This window comes from Aphanomyces invadans, assembly GCF_000520115.1.
Source record: "Aphanomyces invadans strain NJM9701 unplaced genomic scaffold supercont1.10, whole genome shotgun sequence".
NCBI lineage: Eukaryota > Oomycota > Saprolegniomycetes > Saprolegniales > Verrucalvaceae > Aphanomyces > Aphanomyces invadans.
The window spans coordinates 729065-746110 of NW_008580155.1; the positions used below are offsets into that span (position 1 = coordinate 729065).

The following is a 17046-nucleotide window of genomic DNA, read 5'->3' on the forward strand; positions in this document are numbered from 1 at the left end:
ACCAAAGCAATATAGCGCCGCCATGGACAGGAAGGTCAAGTTCCACGTCGAGAAGTTCCTCCGTGAGAATGCAGATTCCGGCTTGATCATCACCGAGTCGACCGTCGTCCAGTACCTTGTGTCGACGTACCCAGAATACTCAAGAAAGCCTGCGGTACGATCATCGCACATACCAGCCGCCCCTGACTTGATCCTCCCAGGGCCCGTTGCGCAAATTGGTCAGCAAGTTCCTTCCCAAACCCAAAGCCGACGGGTACATTTGCGTCATGCAGTAGGACAAAGTAGCATCGTCTTGGACTGCGTAGGAAGCGACCTCGTTCGGAATCGTCGGACGAGGACGAAAAGCAGGCCCAACAGATGGAGAGTGCGGCGCCACCACCAACCAACCTCCTCAACAACATCATTCGAAAGAGCTATGCGGCTACTGCACCTGCCGAAAGCAAACCAGAGAAGTCCACCGACGTCGCTGCCGCCGACGAAAAGCCGAAGAAAGTGAAACGAGTCCGTGCCGAAACCCCTTCGCCGCCGTCCACGTCTGACTTTGTGGTGACACGTCCCACCACGCGGTAACGCTTCCATCCACGTCACGGCTTCAAGACATTGTCGCCTGTTGCGCTAACGATTCAAGCAGATACACGGACTTTGGCGGCATCAATTCAATCCTGAAGGAAGTCCAGGAACTGATCGAGTATCCGCTGACGCACCCCGAAATCTATACGCATTTGGGCGTCGAGCCTCCGCGCGGCATCCTGCTCCACGGCCCGCCGGGGACGGGCAAGACCATGCTGGCCAATGCCATTGCCGGGGAATCTGGTGCTTGCTTCCTCAAGGTAACCACAGCCATCATGTCACCCAGCGGTTTATGCTGAGTCTCATGCGTTGTCTAGGTCAGCGCGCCTGAGATTGTGTCGGGCATGTCGGGCGAGTCGGAGCAAAAGGTCCGCGAATTGTTTGAACAAGCGATTGCAAACGCGCCGTCCATCATTTTTATCGACGAAATCGACGCGATCACGCCGAAGCGAGAAAACTCGTCGCGGGGAATGGAGAAGCGCATTGTTGCGCAGCTCTTGACGTCGACGGACACGCTCAGCTTGGAAAACACGGGAGGCAAGCCCGTGCTCATCATCGGTGCAACCAACCGGCCGAACGATCTCGATCCAGCTCTCCGTCGCGCGGGCCGTTTCGACCGGGAGATCTGCCTCGGAATTCCTGACGAACCGTCTCGCGAGCGCATCCTTCGGGTGGGTCGTGAATTTGTTGGAGGATTTCGAGAGACTGGGTGGCGTAGGTACTTGCATCCAAGATGCGTTTGTCTGGGGATATGGACTTCAAGGACCTCGCGCGGCGCACGCCGGGATTTGTCGGCGCCGACTTGGTCAGTTTGACCAAAGAAGCCGCTGTCTTAGCTGTGAACCGCGTGTTCTCGACGCTGCTTGCGACGCCAGCACCAGCAACACCCCATGGAGTAGACTTTGGCGACGATACCGGTGCGAATGAGGCCGACAAGCGCACCGTGAACGACGAAATCCGCAGCGTCGCACCGTTCACTGCCGAGCAAATGGAACCGCTTCGAGTCGACATGTCCGATTTTCTCAACGCATTGCCCAAAGTCCAGCCCAGCTCCAAGCGCGAAGGATTTGCCACAATTCCAGACGTGTCTTGGAGCGACGTTGGGGCGTTGGTGCAAGTAAGGGCAGAACTCGTGCTGTCGATATTGCATCCACTCCAGCACCCCGAACGATTCACTGCCCTGGGGCTGAAAATGCCGGCCGGTGTGTTGCTGTACGGTCCTCCTGGGTGTGGTAAGACGTTGTTGGCAAAAGCGATCGCCAACGAAAGTGGGGCCAACTTTATCTCGATCAAGGGCCCAGAGTTGCTCGACAAGTACGTCGGTGAATCCGAACGCGCGGTTCGCCAAGTCTTTGAACGCGCTCGTGCGAGTTCTCCGTGCATTGTATTTTTTGACGAACTGGACGCGCTGTGTCCCCGCCGAGGTGCGTGAAGCGTCGTCCATGGGAATTGTGGCTGGGAGTCTTGGCTGACAACCACTCAACACTTATCTAACTTGTTGTCCAAGGCATGAGCGATGGCGGAAACGGTGTAAGCGAACGAGTTGTGAACCAGCTCCTCACGGAAATGGACGGTTTGGACGCTCGCAAGAATGTGGTCGTGATTGCCGCCACCAATCGGCCTGATATCATCGACCCCGCGATGTTGCGCCCTGGGCGCTTGGACAAGCTCTTGTACGTGCCGCTGCCGACCGCGACCGATCGTTACCACGTAAGTCAACCTTTCATCGTTTGAACACACAAGTCAGTGCTAAGTGGTGGCCTTTTCCTTGCAGATTCTGAAAACACTCGCGGCCAAGTGCTCGTTGGACCCGTCGTTGGATCTGGAAAAGGTCGCACACGACCCGCGCTGTGACAGCTTTAGCGGCGCCGATCTCAGCGCGCTCGTCCGAGAAGCCGGCGTCTCGGTGCTCCGCGAGTCGACAGTACATACGACGGAGCTCAAGATCCTTGCAAAGCACTTCGAACAAGCCTTCCAGACCGTGTTTCCATCAGTGTCCAAGGCAGATCAAAAGATCTTTGAAAAGATGAAGCAGAACCTGCGCAAGTCGCGCGTGACGCTGACCAACCAGGATGGCGATGCCAAAGATACAGAGGCAGCACAACCTTCCGCAGCTCAAGGGGATCTCCCGCCGACCCAAGCCAAGTAATTTGAATTCTAGCCGTGTTTCGAATGAATCGTTTGTGTCGTGGTCGTTGGTTCGTGTTGCCCTTCCGAGGTGGAGAGATTATTTTAACCAATCAAACGCACTTATTCCTAAGAGTTTCGATTTTATCCAATCCAATCGCTGAATTCGTGGAATATCGTATTCGTCACCCCTCCCATTCGCAACTGGTGGTGAGAGTCAACTCGCGAATTGCACAACGATGGCCGACCAAGATGCGACCACCGCGACGGACCTGGTGTCCTATGTGAATGCTATCCTCAAGGAAAACCCGACAGAATCGCCGTCCCTCTCTGTCGAAGACGCTGCCGCTCTTGTTTTGTCCAAGGCTGCGGCTGTACTCGCTGTGGAAGGGCACAACACCGACGTCGAAGGCTTGTTCAAGCTTCTCGTCAAAGCCACCGGTACCACACACGTCGAAGCTTTGTTGAAGGTCGTCACCGCCAACCGCAACAACGCTGTCTTGAAGCTCCGTGTGTAGGAAACGATAACTGTGTCGTGTCGGCCGTCATGCTGACGTTTATGGCATAGGCTCGCCGATCTGTTCAACGGAACGCCTGCTGCCAAGTCTTCGTTGCGCTTCCAAGTCTTGCTCGCGACCATCCAGTTTGCTGGTACGACCGACAACCTCGCGCTCGTCATGAGGTACTGCTTTCGTTCGTTGGAAGGGACACGCGGCCATGATGTACGTAGCTACTTCGACAACATCGACGCCCTCCTTGTCGGCGCGTCCGTGGACAACTTGAAGACGCTCTATTTGACCATTGCAGACCTCTTGGAGACCAAACAACAGGATTCCCAAGCCGCCCTTCGATTTTTGGAAAAGTACTTGAAGTTGGTGTCCGCCGCAGACGCCGCCAAGGCCAAGGCCGTCGCCGTGCGTGCCGCCGTGCTCGTGATCAAGTCGCCTATCGCAAGCTTTGTGGCGCACGTGGACTTGCTGCATTTGCCCGCCGTGCAGGCCCTCAAGGGTGTGGACAAGGTCCGTTCTTCGCTTCTGCTGGAAGTCTTTACGTCTGGTGTAGGTGTTTGAGCTGTTGGAGATCTTCTCGAGCAAAACGTTGACGGACTATTTGGCGTTTGAAAAGTCGTGTGCGGGTGTACTGAAAGAGCACGGCATCGACTCGGCGGCTGCTACCGCCAACATGCGGCTGCTCACGCTGTGCGCGTACCCCACGGGCCACGACGACATTTCATTTGACGACATCATGGCCAAGCTCCAAGTTCCAGAAGCCCAAGTAGAGACGTGGGTCGTTCAAGCGATCACGGCCAACTTGATCCAGGCGAAAATCAATCAGCTCGGCCGCAGCGTCGTCATCTCGCGCAGCTTGCAGCGAGGTTTTGCCCTCTCCGACTGGAAAGACCTCCACGCGACCCTCTTGCGGTACAAGACAAACGTCGGCACGCTCCTCGACACGATCCGCCAAGCCCAAACGGCAACGCACAAGAAATAATATGCTTAGACACCCCTTGAATAAACCCCCACATTTTGTGCTCCTCTGTAGTTGCTGGTCTGGCGCGAATGGCCATTCGCACCACCGTGGCTGTTGCCGATTTGGTGCTAGACACATCCATGGCTTTGGCTCGCCGGCGCTCACCAGGGACTCGATGGGGGGTGTGGCGTACCCTTTCTTCGCGACCGACGTGCCCCATGGACTTTCAGCAGCAGCTGTGGTTCTACAATGGGTCGACGCAGGACAATGCCGACGACGTTGGTCGAGATTGTGTCCATGATGTCGTGGGTGGAGCTATTCCATGGCGCAACAGGGGTTTCGCCGCGTTTTATATATAGCATGCGCTAGAGCGGGCACGGGGCTGGCTTGACGACATGACCAAGCACTGCGTGGCCGCTTCTCATGGAAAAAAGCATGCGGAACATGAGGACGAGTCAAGCGCCCAGTTTTCGACGACGTCGCCGGTATTTCTCGCGTTCCAGCGTGCCCAAGATGGCGAGCACATCGCGTCACAGGTCGTCGACTTCGTCTTGCATGCTGTCGGCGCCACCATTGACGAAGGTCGAAAGGCCGACAATACGGTACCCTCTCCATGCATGCATCTATCGCCCTTCCTTGCTTTCAATGCCTTGACGAGGTCGGGTCCGTGCTTTTGGCTAGTTTGAATTCACCTCGCTCAAGCTCGTGAACGGCCTCATATACATGATGAGCATGGTCACGATTGACCTGAGCACCAAATTTAAAGACAACCCGGCAACGTACGAGGCTGGATCCACCCCGACGCCTTGTGCGGCCGACATTTGGTCCAAGCAGTACATCCGAGCAAAGAAAAAGCGCAAGCCTCCGCTCGTTCGGGGGGTATCGTATTCGAGTTCGTTTGGGCTCGGAGTCGTGGCGGAAGAGGCCGGCAGCGAGTTCCATCGGTCGTCGTATCAACAGCGCTCCCCGACCAACAAACCAAACGGCGGCGGTCGCCGAAGTCCCGAGCGGTCGTTGCAGCCGCTGGCGACTCTTGTCGTCGAGACCGAAGTGACCATGTCCATTCGAGATCTCGCGTTTCGAACTGTGAACGCCAGCGACGCGCCATTGTCTCCGGACGACATGGAACGTCGAGAGCTCATTGAAAAGATGCTGGAAGATCGTGAACGAGACGAGAAGCTTCGGATGCAAGCAGACGCCAAACGGAGTCGATCTGCTGTTCGGCTTGTCATCGATCCTGTGGATCCCGATGCGAAGCCTTCGAGGAAGGGTAGTGTAGGCGATGTCGCCCCCCCCTCTCCCGAAGGCATTCCTTCCGTGGACGATCCATTCGTCGACGGCAACGATAGGGGTGCGTCGGAGGTCATCCTCGTAGAGGACTCCGAGATGATTGTCGGCGAAGCCAGCCACTTGGTGTCCCGACGGTCGAAACGCGACATGTTCAAGCACATCCCGAACGTCATGTTTGAGCCAACGGTGACCCTGCCACCTCCAAGTGGTCGCATCGACGACGCCGCGACCGTCGGCACAGCGCGACCGACCAACAATTCTCGCGGCTCATCCAGGAAGTCCAGTCGCGCCAAGTTGCCAAAGACACCCAGCGGCACCAAAACCGCTCGGACGCGCGCGTACTTTGCGGTGAGCTGGTTTGGAGAAGTCCCCGACGGACCTGATGGGATATTGTAGGCATTGCTGGCAACGGACGAGCCACTCTTTGTTGGAAGCAATGACAGAGACGGCGGTCCTTGCTTTGGCGACGACACAAGTCCTGCCAAGGGCGTCGTCATCACCCATGGGCTCGTTGTCAAGTCGGGGGTACAGTGGGAAGGGAGGCAGCCGCCTTTCCACGGCCGAGGGATGCCAAGAGTAAGAAGCTCCAGAGTGAATTCATGCTGCGTGCGACGTAACTATTGCGCGTCCAGACTGTGTCGGAGCCAGTGCTTGACCCTATCGATCAAACCCCGCCGTCCGCTCAACTTCTCCGCCGGGCATCCCTGCAACGACTACCACCTCCCCCACACAGTATCAGACCGAACGACGCGGAAGCACCACCGACCACAGAGAGTTTACTGCCTTCGCCCCGAGTCCTCGCACTGGACCATCACATGGACCACCATCGAGTGCGTCGGCACCGTCCCGTGCTGAATCTAACGAAATGTGTCTAGCACACCACGTCCAAGTCGATGAGTTTGCGAATACGAACGCCCGCGTGCCGAAAGCGGCGGTCGCGCAAGGTCGTGGACGACCTCGTCGTGGCCACCGACGACCACCATGTATCAGTGCCGTCGGTTGAAGACGAGCAGCAGGGCAACAACAGTTGCTCGGCCCAGCCCCCGCCATCCGCCTCGACGTCTCCGCCGCGCGTGGTCCAGCGCCGCCCCAGCACCAACTCCGTGCGTTATCGTGTACAACGGACTCTTCTCAATGTACGATGCCAAACGTAGGCGACGGTCATCACGCCTCAAAAACTCGTTCGGTCCCCTGTAAGGCAAATCCGTCTACCCCGAGTCAGCTCCAGAGGGGACGCACCCCTGGGCAGCGGTGGACGTGTCCTGTGCCACTCAGCATTGACGCTGCCACTCCTTAAGCAGCAGCCCACGTTGTCGTAGTGAAATGAATGAAACAAGTCCGCCAAGCATGCCCGCACATCGTCGTTGATAATCTGTTTGAAGTTCAATTGGTGGTGGGAGAGGAATTTTGTACTCGTGGACCTACTCATGTCCCTGTCGCCAACAGGATGTGGCTTACGTCGTCATTTCTTGCGCGTGCTTGGCGCAAAACCCATTTCGCTGCGCCCATTTCTTGCACTGGGCAAACTCGCACCGCTTGCCACCACCGTGGCCGCGACAATACCCGCCGCTTTGGCAGCTCTTTGTGCACCCGTCAAATTTGCAACGGACGCCGCCGCCGTGTTGCTTGCACAGCCCCCGAGACTGCGCCGTCTTGGTGCATCCCTCCATGCGGCACGGCTTGCCGCCGCCATGGGCTATGCAGAGATGGCCGGTTTGGGCGCTCTTCATGCAGCCGTCTACTTTGCAACGACGGCCGCCACCATGAACTTTGCACATGCCTTTGGTTCGCGCAATGTTGTTGCAACCAAGAGACGTGCAAAACTTGGCGTACTGCGTGCTGTCGGCACTGCCATTGGTATGCTCTTGCTGGTACAGATCGCGGGACGCTTGGGAGGCTGTAGGCGGGACAGCGCTGGGCTGGCCTGCGTAGCCGTATCCGTACGCCACCGGCGGAGACGGCAGTTGGGACGACGACTGGTACAATCCATGGGAAGTATAGTTGGATGGGGGGTGCTGGGGCATCTGGTGGGGGTGTGGATGGCTCTGTTGCAAGAGCTGGTGACTTTGCAATTCTTGCAAGTGCTGCTGGTGGTGGTTGGTGTAATTGTACATGTACTGGTTCGGATGGGAAGTCGCCGCACCCATCATGTGGGATGGTGGGGGCAGCGAGCTCCGGCCATAGGCCATGTCTGGATTGCCATACATGTGGCTTGCTTGTTGGTGATGTAATCCTTGCTGTTGTGACTGCTGCTGTTGCTGGTGGTGCGGGAACACTTGCTGCTGTTGTTCGAACGACACGATATCCCGTCGAAGATGCTGTGTCTGCTGTTGCACGTTTGCAGGCAAGCAAGTCGAGTCCATGTGATGGGTAGCGTTCAAGAAATTGTATTGGCCGCTGCTTCCGTGTTGCTGGAGGGCTCGTCCGGCTGACCCGTATGCCGCGACGTTGGGCTGCGCACTTGACGGCGCAGCGGAGATTCGGCCAAATGGATCGGTTGTAGCATTTGCGGATTTCCGAACAGCAGCCGTGTTCGTCGACGAAGCTGCGGGCGACTGGGCAATGTTATCGTCAAGCAAATTGTCCAAGTTGTCGTCCACAGCCACAACTTGTTCGTCCTCGTCGTTGGCGTCTTCTTCGTACTTGGCAACGGCCGTCTCGATGGTATCCAAGCAGTTGGCGAGGGTCTGAAAGCGGAAGCTGTCCTGGGACGTCATCGGCTTGTGGATCGCTGTGTTGGAACACGAATTGAGAATGCTCTGAATCACGTCGAAGCTCTTTTTACGGTCCATCGTTGGACCAGGCGTGTGAATGAACGATCGAAACAAATTTTGACCGCTCAGTTGCTTGAGTTCGTCCTCCGAGTAGTCTGCTCCGAGGTTGCGCAAGAGTTCGTTCACGTCCGTGCGGCTGATGGCAGCGCCGCCTTGTTGCGTTTCCAGCAGTCCCAATAGAGCACTGACGCTTGCTTTCTTCTCCATGGTGGAGAAGCTTCCCGAACTCAACAGCCGTTTGAGCTTGGCGGCGCTGTCCTTGGCATTGAATTTGGAATAATTCGTGGTGGGATTGCCCTCGGTCTTGGCACCTCCACTGGCTTGGGCGTTCGATGGTCCTGCATTGCATCCACCAAATTGAAACATGGACTCCAAGCTTGCCCCGCGGTTGACATCGTTGGTCAAGTTGGCGTCGTTGCCCGAAACCAACGAGCGAAGGGTCACCCATGACTGCTTCCTCTCCATGGGGAAATCGGACGTATCCACGCAGTCCATCATATCTCGAAGAAGCTGGGGGTTCACAGAAGGGGCGTCGTGGTGAGTGTGCTGCATGCCGTCGGTCCTCGGCGTCGTCGTCGTTGTCGACGCTGAAGCTGCGACAAGTGCGGTGGATGAACGAAAAGGCGACTGGAAATTTTGGAGCCGACCTTGGAGGAAAACAAAATACTCGAGTTTCATTGGTTAAAAATATCGATTTGTCAACATATGATTGGCTCATTTTTTGCTCTGACCGTTATTTAATCATTCATCTGCGCACTAATTATACTTTGGACGTTCGCCTCCTCTCGCCCCGTGTTACCTTTTGACGACTTCTTCTTGGACACGTTTGGTGAAATTGGACACATGTCACAGCGATGTTTCGCATCACGTTTTGTTAGTACTAGACTTGTCGCAAGTATTCCAACGTGGCGTGATTCCATGATGGCGCCGCCGGTACATGCGCTGTTCCGTTGAGAATGCATGGGGCAGCACGAGGAAGCCATGACACTGCGTACCGCAGAGACACGAAAGCCGCAGAGAGGGTTCCATAGAGACCAAGCCAACCGTCGTGTAGAGGTACACGCAGATGGCAAGGACGACACTTGTCGCACGTGTGTGTAGGATTAGTGCGTGTTGCGGCAGAAGGATGCGGTGGGATACGAGTGGTCACAACGCTCGCAATCGAGCCTGTTCTAAGCAATACCAAGCGACTGCCCATATGCCGTAAGTTCCTTCTGGGCGGTGGCGTGCCGAGCGACCTAGGCGTCACCCCAGGAGCCCAAGAAAGCCAAATGGACAGTGTGCGACGGGTTTATTTATGGAACGGAGAGTGGTCATTGAAGCATGCGTCAAAAACCTTGTCGACGTGCTTCTCGGCATCGTTTGGAAAGAGCGACTACAGAGGATGACACCGACGGTCACCTTTGGAGCTCGTGAAACACGATTGTTGTGTCGTACCGATGTGGCAAGTACGGCGTTTTGTTTGACACACTTCTTCACCCACCACTCACACCCTTGCAACAGCACGGTCAACTGCGGGTTCTTGCAAAGCGCCTGAGCCTTCTCGTAGCATTCCGATTCACGCGCCGACCGCACTTCACTACATGGAAGAGAGGGCACGCCGAGATCAGGACGAGTAAATCATGAGTACAAGAGAGTTGGAACAAGCTGCACCTGCATGCCAACACTGCAGGTTGCGTCAGGTCCATGTTCCGCACCGTGTACTGCAAAATGCAGCTTGTGAGGCATGACCATGATCTGGGGATATCACGTACGTCGTATGCGTGGATGAGCTCATGGACGACAACCTCTTTCACATCTTCGGTTGTGTTCAGTCTATTTGCACACAGCACAATCGCCTGCGGAGAGGGTGGCATATCGGATTTAACCATAGCAAGTTGCATGGTGATGGAACTGCGTACAGGGGGAGACGCAAAGAATGCCCGCGCTTTGCCTTCGACACCTACGTATGCAAGAGGGTACAATGGGTGCGCGCCGCGAGCACAAGTCGCCAACCTTCGCTCTTGCAGTCGAGGCAGATGAACTCCAGCGACGTCGGGTCGTCAGCGTTCTTCTTCGTCTGCTTCAGAAACTACTCGACACATGCATGCAGGCATGGGCAACCTGAAGAGGACAGATGTATACCCCACTGCGTTGATAGCATCTACAAGCTTCTTGGGGCGTGGCTCCTTTAGAGCTTCGTGAAGCGCGGCATCGCACCGGGGAATGTCCATCGTGTGCAATAGCCTTGGTTGCCTTCGTCAAACCAACAACCGGACGATTCAAACTATCCGGACAATTTTGTCGTCGAAATTTGAGACGATGAAAAAGCGGCGGCTGTTGGCCCTGCCAAAGAGCCCCGAAGCTTCACAAGAACTCAATGAGCCTCCACCGGAACAGCAGCGTGACAAGCCACCTAGTTGTGATGTCACAGCGGCGACTGTAACACTCAATCCAGAAGGAGAGGTAGTCAACAATACTTCAGTGACGGACACAACTCCGCCACCAAATTCACACAGCATCCTCCGCCATCTTTACGAGAAAGGCGTCGACGAAGACTGGCTGCAACTAGCATGGATGCGTGTTCGCGTCTCACCAAGTGACGAGTTCGAAGTGCAGCTACCGGAGGTGTCGTGTAGCCTGGTCGACTTGCTTCGACATCCCCACAATACTCCCCCCTCGATCAAGCCTGCGAAAGACATGCTGCACACAATCAGCGCTAATGACAAGCCATCACCTCCTATTTCCAAGCAGAATTGCGATATCAACGAGGATCGAGGCCGAGAAGCATATCTGCGCATTCAGAAGTGGCTGCTTGGAAAGTCGGAAACCCCGAGACTTGCTGCTGCTGATTGTCTCCGACCATGTGACTGGGCTGTTCTCCTCGGTTTATTCAGCTCTGCCAACGTACCCATCTCAAAATTTACGACCCTGATTTCCCTGGCACCAAACGAGGGCCTATATGACCAGCTATGGCAGCATAGCGACCTCGTAGCAGCGCTTCTCCAGGACCAACTCAAGCACGACGCCAACGTTGATGTCCTCTTAGCAGCGTGGATGGATTGCAATTGGATCGTGACGGTGCCTGCGAAAGACTTTCGCAATAGCGTACGTCATATGAAGCTGAGGGACGCTCTTGGCGATGCAACCGGGGCTCGGTTGGAGCTTGCCATCATTGAGTTGTTCCATGCACAGAGGGAAAAAGCGTCGTGGGGGCAACGTCAAGCTAAATCATAATGGAGAAACCCTATGATGCATCAGGGTGTACTTTGCCTGTCAGCAAATAGACTTTTTTCCGACGAACTGGCCAAAACCCGCTATTAGAATGGTCGTCCGTCGCAATATCTACCACAGCGTCTCCATATAGCGACTAAATACTATCAACCACGAGCTGGTGCGTGCGTGGCGACTTGGGATGGTGGAGGCCATCGATATTGATCTGCAATCGAAGTCGACCCACCGACTCCAGCCATTCATGGCACAAGGCAACCTCTAGTTGTGACCTGGTCAAGCCGGCCGCGCGGATGCCCAGCACAACTAAATTGCTTAATGCAATGACCGACTCGGTACACCAGCTCACTTCGTGAATCTTTCACGGCATCGACACTGTACAACCCTGTCGACTCTGCTGTCCACAGATAGCTCAAAAACGTCCACTTTCCGTCGGCCGTGACGTCAAGAGCCTTGTGCTGCATCGTTAAGAACGCTAAAATGGAGTCGCGTACGGGTGAATTGTGTGAATCCGGCACTGCGCCATGGATCGAGCTCCAATCGTCACGCAGCGCAACTTCGACCACGAGTCGTTGGCCGTCGAATTGCCAACGCTTGTACGATACCAATTCGTACGTCGTACGTACATTGCAATGTACTCTGGTATGGGAGGGTCGGTTGTCAGATCGAGACAGCAGGCCATCCTGCGTGTCGGTCGCAAACGCCATGAGCTCCACTACTCCTTGCGACCTTACCAAGACGATCTTGACCGTGGGCCAGGAATGCCCACTGACATGCCAACAGACTGGGTCCAACACGTGCGTATTGTACAAGTCCGCGACCGACTGCACGTCCGTGAACGCCAAATCGGGTCCGTGTGTGACACAAAGCGATATCGTACGCAGCCTGGGGACGAAGGAATGCTTGCTCACATTTCAGTGCCCAACCATGGGCAATGGTGCCACGAGCAACTCGACGCAAGACCCGTTCTGGAACTTTTATGTTGGTGATCCTGCCGTCGGCAGCGGCAACCCGCTCTACGTTGGAGCCCCCATTGAGGCGATGGACGACTTGACCAAAACGACGACGAATCGCGGCGGCAACTTTATCACGACCTTGTATGTCGAGACGTTCTATCCCGCATGCAACTCATCTTCATGATTAGCCAAGTCACTGGCACGGCCTTCAACCAGCCCAAAGGCACGTTCAAGAAGATCTCGTACCCTCCAACCTTCTTCAGCAAATATCCCAAGCTCGAGCGCTTGTGCGTTGTTTCCACGGCTTCCATTCTCCGATGGTTTCACTGACCATCCTCCCCTCCATGTGATAGATTTCTTTTCAACATGGATGTCAAAGACGTGTTTGCGAACGCCATGGGTGACGCCAAGCTCCTCCCTGACCTCAAGTTTCTCGCAATCGTCAACGCCAATCTCGACGTTCTTCCCACGGAAGTCACCAAGCTCACTCGACTTCAGTTCCTGTACGTCAGGTCGCTGTGGACATGGCTGTGCTCACCACAAGCATAGCAACGCAACCAACAACAACTTGGCGTCGCTGCCTCCTCTCGACACGACGGAGCTCACGGAACTGTACTGACCTGCCGCTAGCCCAACCAAGTGCTGACGGTGCCGTAGGTACTTGGGTGGGAACGCGTTCACTTCCATCACAAACATCCCAGCGTCCGTCACCAAACTGTACGCCATTCCCCTCCCCCTTCTGGTGACTCGACGGACCTTTTCTCCATCTAGAGATCTGTCGCGTAACAAGTTTACGACTGTCCCGCCTGCTATCTTCGACCTGGCCAAACTCGACACGCTGTACGTACCACCGCCCCGTCTTTGAAAGCCCACATCACACGGCTGACATCGAGTGACCGAATCGTCGTGTAGGGTCCTCACTGGCAACGGCCTAACCAATGTGGTGTTGACACCAGACCAAGTTCGCAAACTGAGCGCCCTCGGGAAGAAGTTTGAAGCAGACTTCACCGTGACCAAGTGCCCTGAAGGGTCAGGCTTCAACCCGGCGGCCAATCCGTTGATCAACGCCGTCGGCGGAGTCCGAGTATGCGTCGTGGGCGAGCCCAACGTAGCTCTTGCGACTCCAACACCATCCCCGACCACAGTTGACTCGGGTCTAAGCTCGGGCGCTCTGATCGGGATCATCGTCGGCGTAGCTGTCGTACTCGCATTGGCCGCGTTTGTCATGTTTCGAAAGCGCCGGACAGACACGGGGTACCACACCGCACTCGACCCGCCGACCAAGGGCTACAACGTGACGGACCCGTCCGGCCAGATGACGTACCCGTATCCGTCTAGCGGGTCGCTGGGCATCCTGGACGACCCCGAGCTCCTCGCGGTTCGCATCAATGCAGCCGAGGTGACGGAAATCCAAATGATCTCGCGCGGTGGGTTTGGTGAAGTCTGGAGCGGCATCTACCAAAACAACCCGGTCGCGATCAAAAAGTTGCTGCCGGACAAGAAGAACTTTGACGATGCCATGATGTTTGCGGCCGAAATCAAACTCATGGCGCGCCTGCAGCACCCCAAGATTGTCAAGTTCATCGGGGCGTCGTGGTCAAATGCCATCAACATCCAAGCCATCTCCGAATACATGAACTGCGGCGACCTGAAATCGCTGCTCGATCGAAGCGTCAAGAGCGGCCAGGAGCTGCCGTGGCTCACGGTCAAGCTGAACCTCGCGATCGACGTGTCGGACGCGCTCGTGTACTTGCACACACTCAACCCCGTGTTTGTCCATCGCGACCTGAAGGTACCGTCGTTCGCGGGGTGGTTGGCGTTTGTGTTGTTCACGTCGATGTGTTGCAGTCGCGCAACATCCTGATCGATGCCGACAGCGGCGCCAAGCTCTCCGACTTTGGTATCTCCCGAAATCGTACGGCCGACGAAACGATGACGGCTGGTGTCGGTACATGCCGATGGATGGCGCCGGAAGTCATCCGCGGCGACAAGTACGACGCCGCATGTGACATTTGGTCCTTTGGGTGTGTCCTCGCCGAAATGGATACAGGTAGGACAAGTCGTTCGTGACCACGTATTGCCGATCGAGAGACGTTGATCGGGGTTTGTCCTGCGCCAGGCAATGTCCCGTACAACGACGCCACCAACACGCACGGCGGGCGACTCCAAGACCACGGCATCATGGAGCTGGTGAGGAAGAACCAGCTCAAGCCGACGTTCTCGTCGACAATGCCGCCAGATATCCTCGCGATTGCGACCCAATGCTTGGAATTTGACCCGGCCAAGCGCCCCAAGGCGACCGTGGTGTCGTTCGCCCTGCGCAAGTTCCGAAAAGAGTTTGAAAAGTCGAGCCAAAGCGGCTACAGCAACCAAAATAGCACGTTGTAAGCCCGCGGGTTAGCCAGCCACTCAACATGTCGCCCCTCGTAATGACATGACCATTGCACGTGCCCGGGGTGGATGTACGGCGTGCACTACTGCACGCTTTGGCAACCACACGCCCCTGCTTTGACTGGCGGCTCAGATCGACACAATCGAATGAACCCTGAAGCAGGAAGAGTTGTCTGCTACCTCTGTTGTCAGGTGTCAGCACGTTGCAAAGTGTAGATCCGCTAACGATGTCGGCTTTTGCAACACAAATGGCGCGGAATCGAAATAAATACACATCGCCAGCACCTCCCGTCTTAGATGGTAGCTTCCATGGCAATGTTTGGTGGCGGCGACTTGAAGAAACCGAGGGACGACGACGTTTGTCGGGGCGTGTTCACCACGGCGTAGCAATCGCTTGTGTCGTCAATGGGGTTGGATTCGTTCGAGGCTCCCTGGCCCACGTGCACGAGGGCGACCCGTCCCTTGATTGTGTTGGCTTTCCAGCGGCTAGCCGCCGCGCCCAGCGACGCGATGACGACAACAGCCACAAGTGCGAGTTCCATTGGATTTGTGGTGTGGCTTTCCTTGGCGATGGAGAAGTGATCGAGGAAGGTACGATCGCATGCAGTTGTACTTGGGAAATGACGCGAGCGATGCAGCGTGGAACTTGGCGCGTTCAGCAGCATGACGTACGTAGCTGAAATTCACCTTCAACCTCGGCGAGAATTCCTCCGACCACACGACCATGTTGCCGCCTCCGACATTCACCACTTTGGCGACTTAGCATGTATTTTTTTGTGTACTAGTATTGTTCAAAGTCGTCGTACCGTGTTATTTAAATGTTGCCACGAAATTCATCACGACAACATGGATTTGTGAGTATTAAAAAAACCAACCACCAGAGTGCACGCAAAACGAGTTGTGCGACAGTGCGGAGGTGGATATTTCCTGTCGCGATCCGAAATAGGTTCCGTGCAACGAATTCAGCTCCCATGCACGGAGGAAGCATTCGAGGTTGTTCAGCATAAGAGCAACCGGCCCGATGTTCCGTCCTTGGCTGGGTCCCTTCGCCATCTCGCCCACGCAGAGCGTCCACCATAACCTCCAGCATTTTGTATAAGATCATACAGTCATTGAGTTCGGATTTGTACTCTGCCAGGGTGACGACAGAGTCGCCTCCTCCACCGGGGTGGCACGGCGCGGTTTTTTACAATCGGGTATTATTCGGTTTTATTTAAAAAATACTTCGAAGTAACGATTATTTCTGCGGCGGCAAAATCTGGTTTTATTCGGTTTTATTCCCTTCAAGGCTCAAATCACTAGAATTCGTTGATCTCGCCAAGAATAGGCCACAGCTCTCGCGTCGACGAGTCCTGCGACTCGACGCGTCTTGCCAGATCGCCGTCAAGTTCTTCAGCATGGCAACGTCGAGCGCTGCCTCAGAGCGAAACTGGTCCACCATGGGCTTCATTCATTCGAATTTGTGGAATCGTCTGAACCCGAAGAGCATTGACAAGCTCACGTATATCAAGAGCAACTTGCAGGCCTTCTACGATTACGCACAGCTGGACGAATCCGATGATTCTGATTGCAACAGCGAACCGGAATGGCAAGAATGAACGCGACATCGATGCTCGACCTGCGCGAGAATAAAACCATTTTGTTTTGCTCCAAAATCGGGTTTTATTGTATTAAACCAAAAACCCAATTGTTGCCCGAAATAGAATCGGGTTTTTCTCATCCCTGTCCTCCACACGCACTGCTCCCCGTAAATGTAAGGATCAGGCCGCTGTCGTCCGTTCGATTCGAGCGTCTGAAGTTGACTACATTCAGAATATGGACAGGTCTACCGATGAAAGGAGGAGGATCTTCACCCAAGTGTATAATAAGTACAAGCGACAAAAGCACTCGCTGGGTGGTGTGTAGTAATTACTAGAAGTACCTTGTAGAAGGAATGTTGGTATGTACTAACCATTTCGCACGGAAACATGGAAAAATGTACGTACGATGTGTGATGGAACGATACGACCCCATCGACTGGAGAGCGCAGTGTGGAAGCCCTTAGCCGCGCCGAATCGGTCGGCATCATGTCGATCGTGATGGTGAATGGAGTCGGAGGGGCACTTGCGGCAAGAGTGTGACTGGCCATGGGTCGCAGTCGCGCCAGAATACGTTCAATGGTAACAGAGAAGGATTGTCCAGTGTTGGAGGATGTACAGAGGGCCTGTGTCGGTTCTGTCCACGCGTCACTCTACATACTATGCCCGACGACGCCAATT

The 17046-nt window shown here is 55.4% G+C and overlaps 8 protein-coding genes across 16 annotated transcripts; 5 read left to right on the forward strand and 3 right to left on the reverse strand.

Moving 5' to 3' along the window:
* The first annotated feature begins 6 nt into the window (after positions 1-6).
* On the forward strand, positions 7-2820 carry H310_05894. Of its 2 annotated transcripts, XM_008870743.1 has the most exons (8): positions 7-154; positions 201-253; positions 306-566; positions 632-830; positions 888-1241; positions 1289-1994; positions 2078-2280; positions 2345-2820. In XM_008870743.1, exons 1-8 carry the CDS (start codon positions 23-25, stop codon positions 2717-2719), a joined length of 2283 nt encoding a protein of 760 aa, XP_008868965.1. In that variant the 5' UTR covers positions 7-22; the 3' UTR covers positions 2720-2820. The 2 variants fall into 2 exon arrangements, with proteins under 2 accessions (XP_008868965.1, XP_008868966.1); XM_008870744.1 differs by lacking the exons at positions 7-154; positions 201-253 and having other exon boundaries at positions 283-566.
* A 37-nt stretch (positions 2821-2857) lies between these two features.
* Positions 2858-4503, forward strand: H310_05895 (hypothetical protein). 3 transcript variants are annotated; one of them, XM_008870746.1, is made up of 4 exons: positions 2858-3211; positions 3266-3379; positions 3428-3716; positions 3760-4503. In XM_008870746.1, exons 1-4 carry the CDS (start codon positions 2937-2939, stop codon positions 4186-4188), a joined length of 1107 nt encoding a protein of 368 aa, XP_008868968.1. In that variant the 5' UTR covers positions 2858-2936; the 3' UTR covers positions 4189-4503. The 3 variants fall into 3 exon arrangements, with proteins under 3 accessions (XP_008868968.1, XP_008868967.1, XP_008868969.1); XM_008870745.1 differs by having other exon boundaries at positions 3266-3716; XM_008870747.1 differs by having other exon boundaries at positions 3266-4503.
* Positions 4504-4530: 27 nt separating this feature from the next.
* H310_05896 lies at positions 4531-8853 on the forward strand. 2 transcript variants are annotated; one of them, XM_008870748.1, is made up of 6 exons: positions 4531-4769; positions 4849-5805; positions 5854-6033; positions 6090-6287; positions 6333-6560; positions 6612-8853. In XM_008870748.1, the coding sequence occupies exons 1-6, from the start codon at positions 4563-4565 to the stop codon at positions 6774-6776; spliced, it is 1935 nt and encodes a 644-aa protein (XP_008868970.1). In that variant the 5' UTR covers positions 4531-4562; the 3' UTR covers positions 6777-8853. The 2 variants fall into 2 exon arrangements, with proteins under 2 accessions (XP_008868970.1, XP_008868971.1); XM_008870749.1 differs by lacking the exon at positions 4531-4769 and having other exon boundaries at positions 4773-5805.
* Positions 6798-8849, reverse strand: H310_05897 (hypothetical protein). The gene has a single exon (XM_008870750.1). It carries the CDS (start codon positions 8781-8783, stop codon positions 6912-6914), a length of 1872 nt encoding a protein of 623 aa, XP_008868972.1. The 5' UTR covers positions 8784-8849; the 3' UTR covers positions 6798-6911.
* A 644-nt stretch (positions 8854-9497) lies between the features above and the next one.
* Positions 9498-10476, reverse strand: H310_05898 (hypothetical protein). Of its 4 annotated transcripts, XM_008870753.1 has the most exons (7): positions 10361-10476; positions 10227-10302; positions 10133-10173; positions 9986-10069; positions 9885-9934; positions 9669-9810; positions 9498-9606 (listed from the first exon to the last, which is right to left on the reverse strand). In XM_008870753.1, exons 1-7 carry the CDS (start codon positions 10442-10444, stop codon positions 9523-9525), a joined length of 561 nt encoding a protein of 186 aa, XP_008868975.1. In that variant the 5' UTR covers positions 10445-10476; the 3' UTR covers positions 9498-9522. The 4 variants fall into 4 exon arrangements, with proteins under 4 accessions (XP_008868975.1, XP_008868974.1, XP_008868973.1 ...); XM_008870752.1 differs by having other exon boundaries at positions 9885-10069; XM_008870751.1 differs by having other exon boundaries at positions 9986-10173.
* A 35-nt stretch (positions 10477-10511) lies between these two features.
* Positions 10512-11506, forward strand: H310_05899 (hypothetical protein). Its single transcript, XM_008870755.1, has one exon. The coding sequence runs from the start codon at positions 10533-10535 to the stop codon at positions 11445-11447; it is 915 nt and encodes a 304-aa protein (XP_008868977.1). The 5' UTR covers positions 10512-10532; the 3' UTR covers positions 11448-11506.
* A 608-nt stretch (positions 11507-12114) lies between these two features.
* Positions 12115-15431, forward strand: H310_05900. 2 transcript variants are annotated; one of them, XM_008870756.1, is made up of 9 exons: positions 12115-12538; positions 12586-12684; positions 12751-12900; positions 12947-13009; positions 13055-13114; positions 13169-13237; positions 13310-14189; positions 14246-14447; positions 14517-15431. In XM_008870756.1, exons 1-9 carry the CDS (start codon positions 12147-12149, stop codon positions 14783-14785), a joined length of 2184 nt encoding a protein of 727 aa, XP_008868978.1. In that variant the 5' UTR covers positions 12115-12146; the 3' UTR covers positions 14786-15431. The 2 variants fall into 2 exon arrangements, with proteins under 2 accessions (XP_008868978.1, XP_008868979.1); XM_008870757.1 differs by having other exon boundaries at positions 14246-14388; positions 14448-15431.
* Positions 14890-15568, reverse strand: H310_05901 (hypothetical protein). The gene has a single exon (XM_008870758.1). It carries the CDS (start codon positions 15451-15453, stop codon positions 15082-15084), a length of 372 nt encoding a protein of 123 aa, XP_008868980.1. The 5' UTR covers positions 15454-15568; the 3' UTR covers positions 14890-15081.
* Positions 15569-17046: the final 1478 nt, after the last annotated feature.

What these genes read in the sequence shown, in the direction of transcription:
- H310_05894 (XM_008870743.1), top strand. Translation starts at nt 23, where the DNA reads ATGGACAGGAAGGTCAAGTTCCACGTCGAGAAGTTCCTCCGTGAGAAT. An exon ending in GTGACACGTCCCACCACGCG is followed by an intron (nt 567 to 631) that starts GTAACGCTTCCA and finishes CGATTCAAGCAG; the next exon opens with ATACACGGACTTTGGCGGCA. An exon ending in CCGCGACCGATCGTTACCAC is followed by an intron (nt 2,281 to 2,344) that starts GTAAGTCAACCT and finishes TTTTCCTTGCAG; the next exon opens with ATTCTGAAAACACTCGCGGC.
- H310_05895 (XM_008870745.1), top strand. Translation starts at nt 2,937, where the DNA reads ATGGCCGACCAAGATGCGACCACCGCGACGGACCTGGTGTCCTATGTG. An exon ending in GCTGTCTTGAAGCTCCGTGT is followed by an intron (nt 3,212 to 3,265) that starts GTAGGAAACGAT and finishes TTTATGGCATAG; the next exon opens with GCTCGCCGATCTGTTCAACG. An exon ending in CCCTCAAGGGTGTGGACAAG is followed by an intron (nt 3,717 to 3,759) that starts GTCCGTTCTTCG and finishes CGTCTGGTGTAG; the next exon opens with GTGTTTGAGCTGTTGGAGAT.
- H310_05896 (XM_008870748.1), top strand. Translation starts at nt 4,563, where the DNA reads ATGACCAAGCACTGCGTGGCCGCTTCTCATGGAAAAAAGCATGCGGAA. An exon ending in GTCGAAAGGCCGACAATACG is followed by an intron (nt 4,770 to 4,848) that starts GTACCCTCTCCA and finishes GCTTTTGGCTAG; the next exon opens with TTTGAATTCACCTCGCTCAA. An exon ending in ACGGCCGAGGGATGCCAAGA is followed by an intron (nt 6,034 to 6,089) that starts GTAAGAAGCTCC and finishes TTGCGCGTCCAG; the next exon opens with ACTGTGTCGGAGCCAGTGCT.
- H310_05897 (XM_008870750.1), bottom strand. Translation starts at nt 8,783, where the DNA reads ATGCAGCACACTCACCACGACGCCCCTTCTGTGAACCCCCAGCTTCTT.
- H310_05898 (XM_008870751.1), bottom strand. Translation starts at nt 10,444, where the DNA reads ATGGACATTCCCCGGTGCGATGCCGCGCTTCACGAAGCTCTAAAGGAG. An exon ending in CCTCGACTGCAAGAGCGAAG is followed by an intron (nt 10,174 to 10,226) that starts GTTGGCGACTTG and finishes TTGCATACGTAG; the next exon opens with GTGTCGAAGGCAAAGCGCGG. An exon ending in AGCTCATCCACGCATACGAC is followed by an intron (nt 9,935 to 9,985) that starts GTACGTGATATC and finishes TGCATTTTGCAG; the next exon opens with TACACGGTGCGGAACATGGA.
- H310_05899 (XM_008870755.1), top strand. Translation starts at nt 10,533, where the DNA reads ATGAAAAAGCGGCGGCTGTTGGCCCTGCCAAAGAGCCCCGAAGCTTCA.
- H310_05900 (XM_008870756.1), top strand. Translation starts at nt 12,147, where the DNA reads ATGAGCTCCACTACTCCTTGCGACCTTACCAAGACGATCTTGACCGTG. An exon ending in TATCCCAAGCTCGAGCGCTT is followed by an intron (nt 12,685 to 12,750) that starts GTGCGTTGTTTC and finishes TCCATGTGATAG; the next exon opens with ATTTCTTTTCAACATGGATG. An exon ending in CTGGCCAAACTCGACACGCT is followed by an intron (nt 13,238 to 13,309) that starts GTACGTACCACC and finishes ATCGTCGTGTAG; the next exon opens with GGTCCTCACTGGCAACGGCC.
- H310_05901 (XM_008870758.1), bottom strand. Translation starts at nt 15,453, where the DNA reads ATGCTGCTGAACGCGCCAAGTTCCACGCTGCATCGCTCGCGTCATTTC.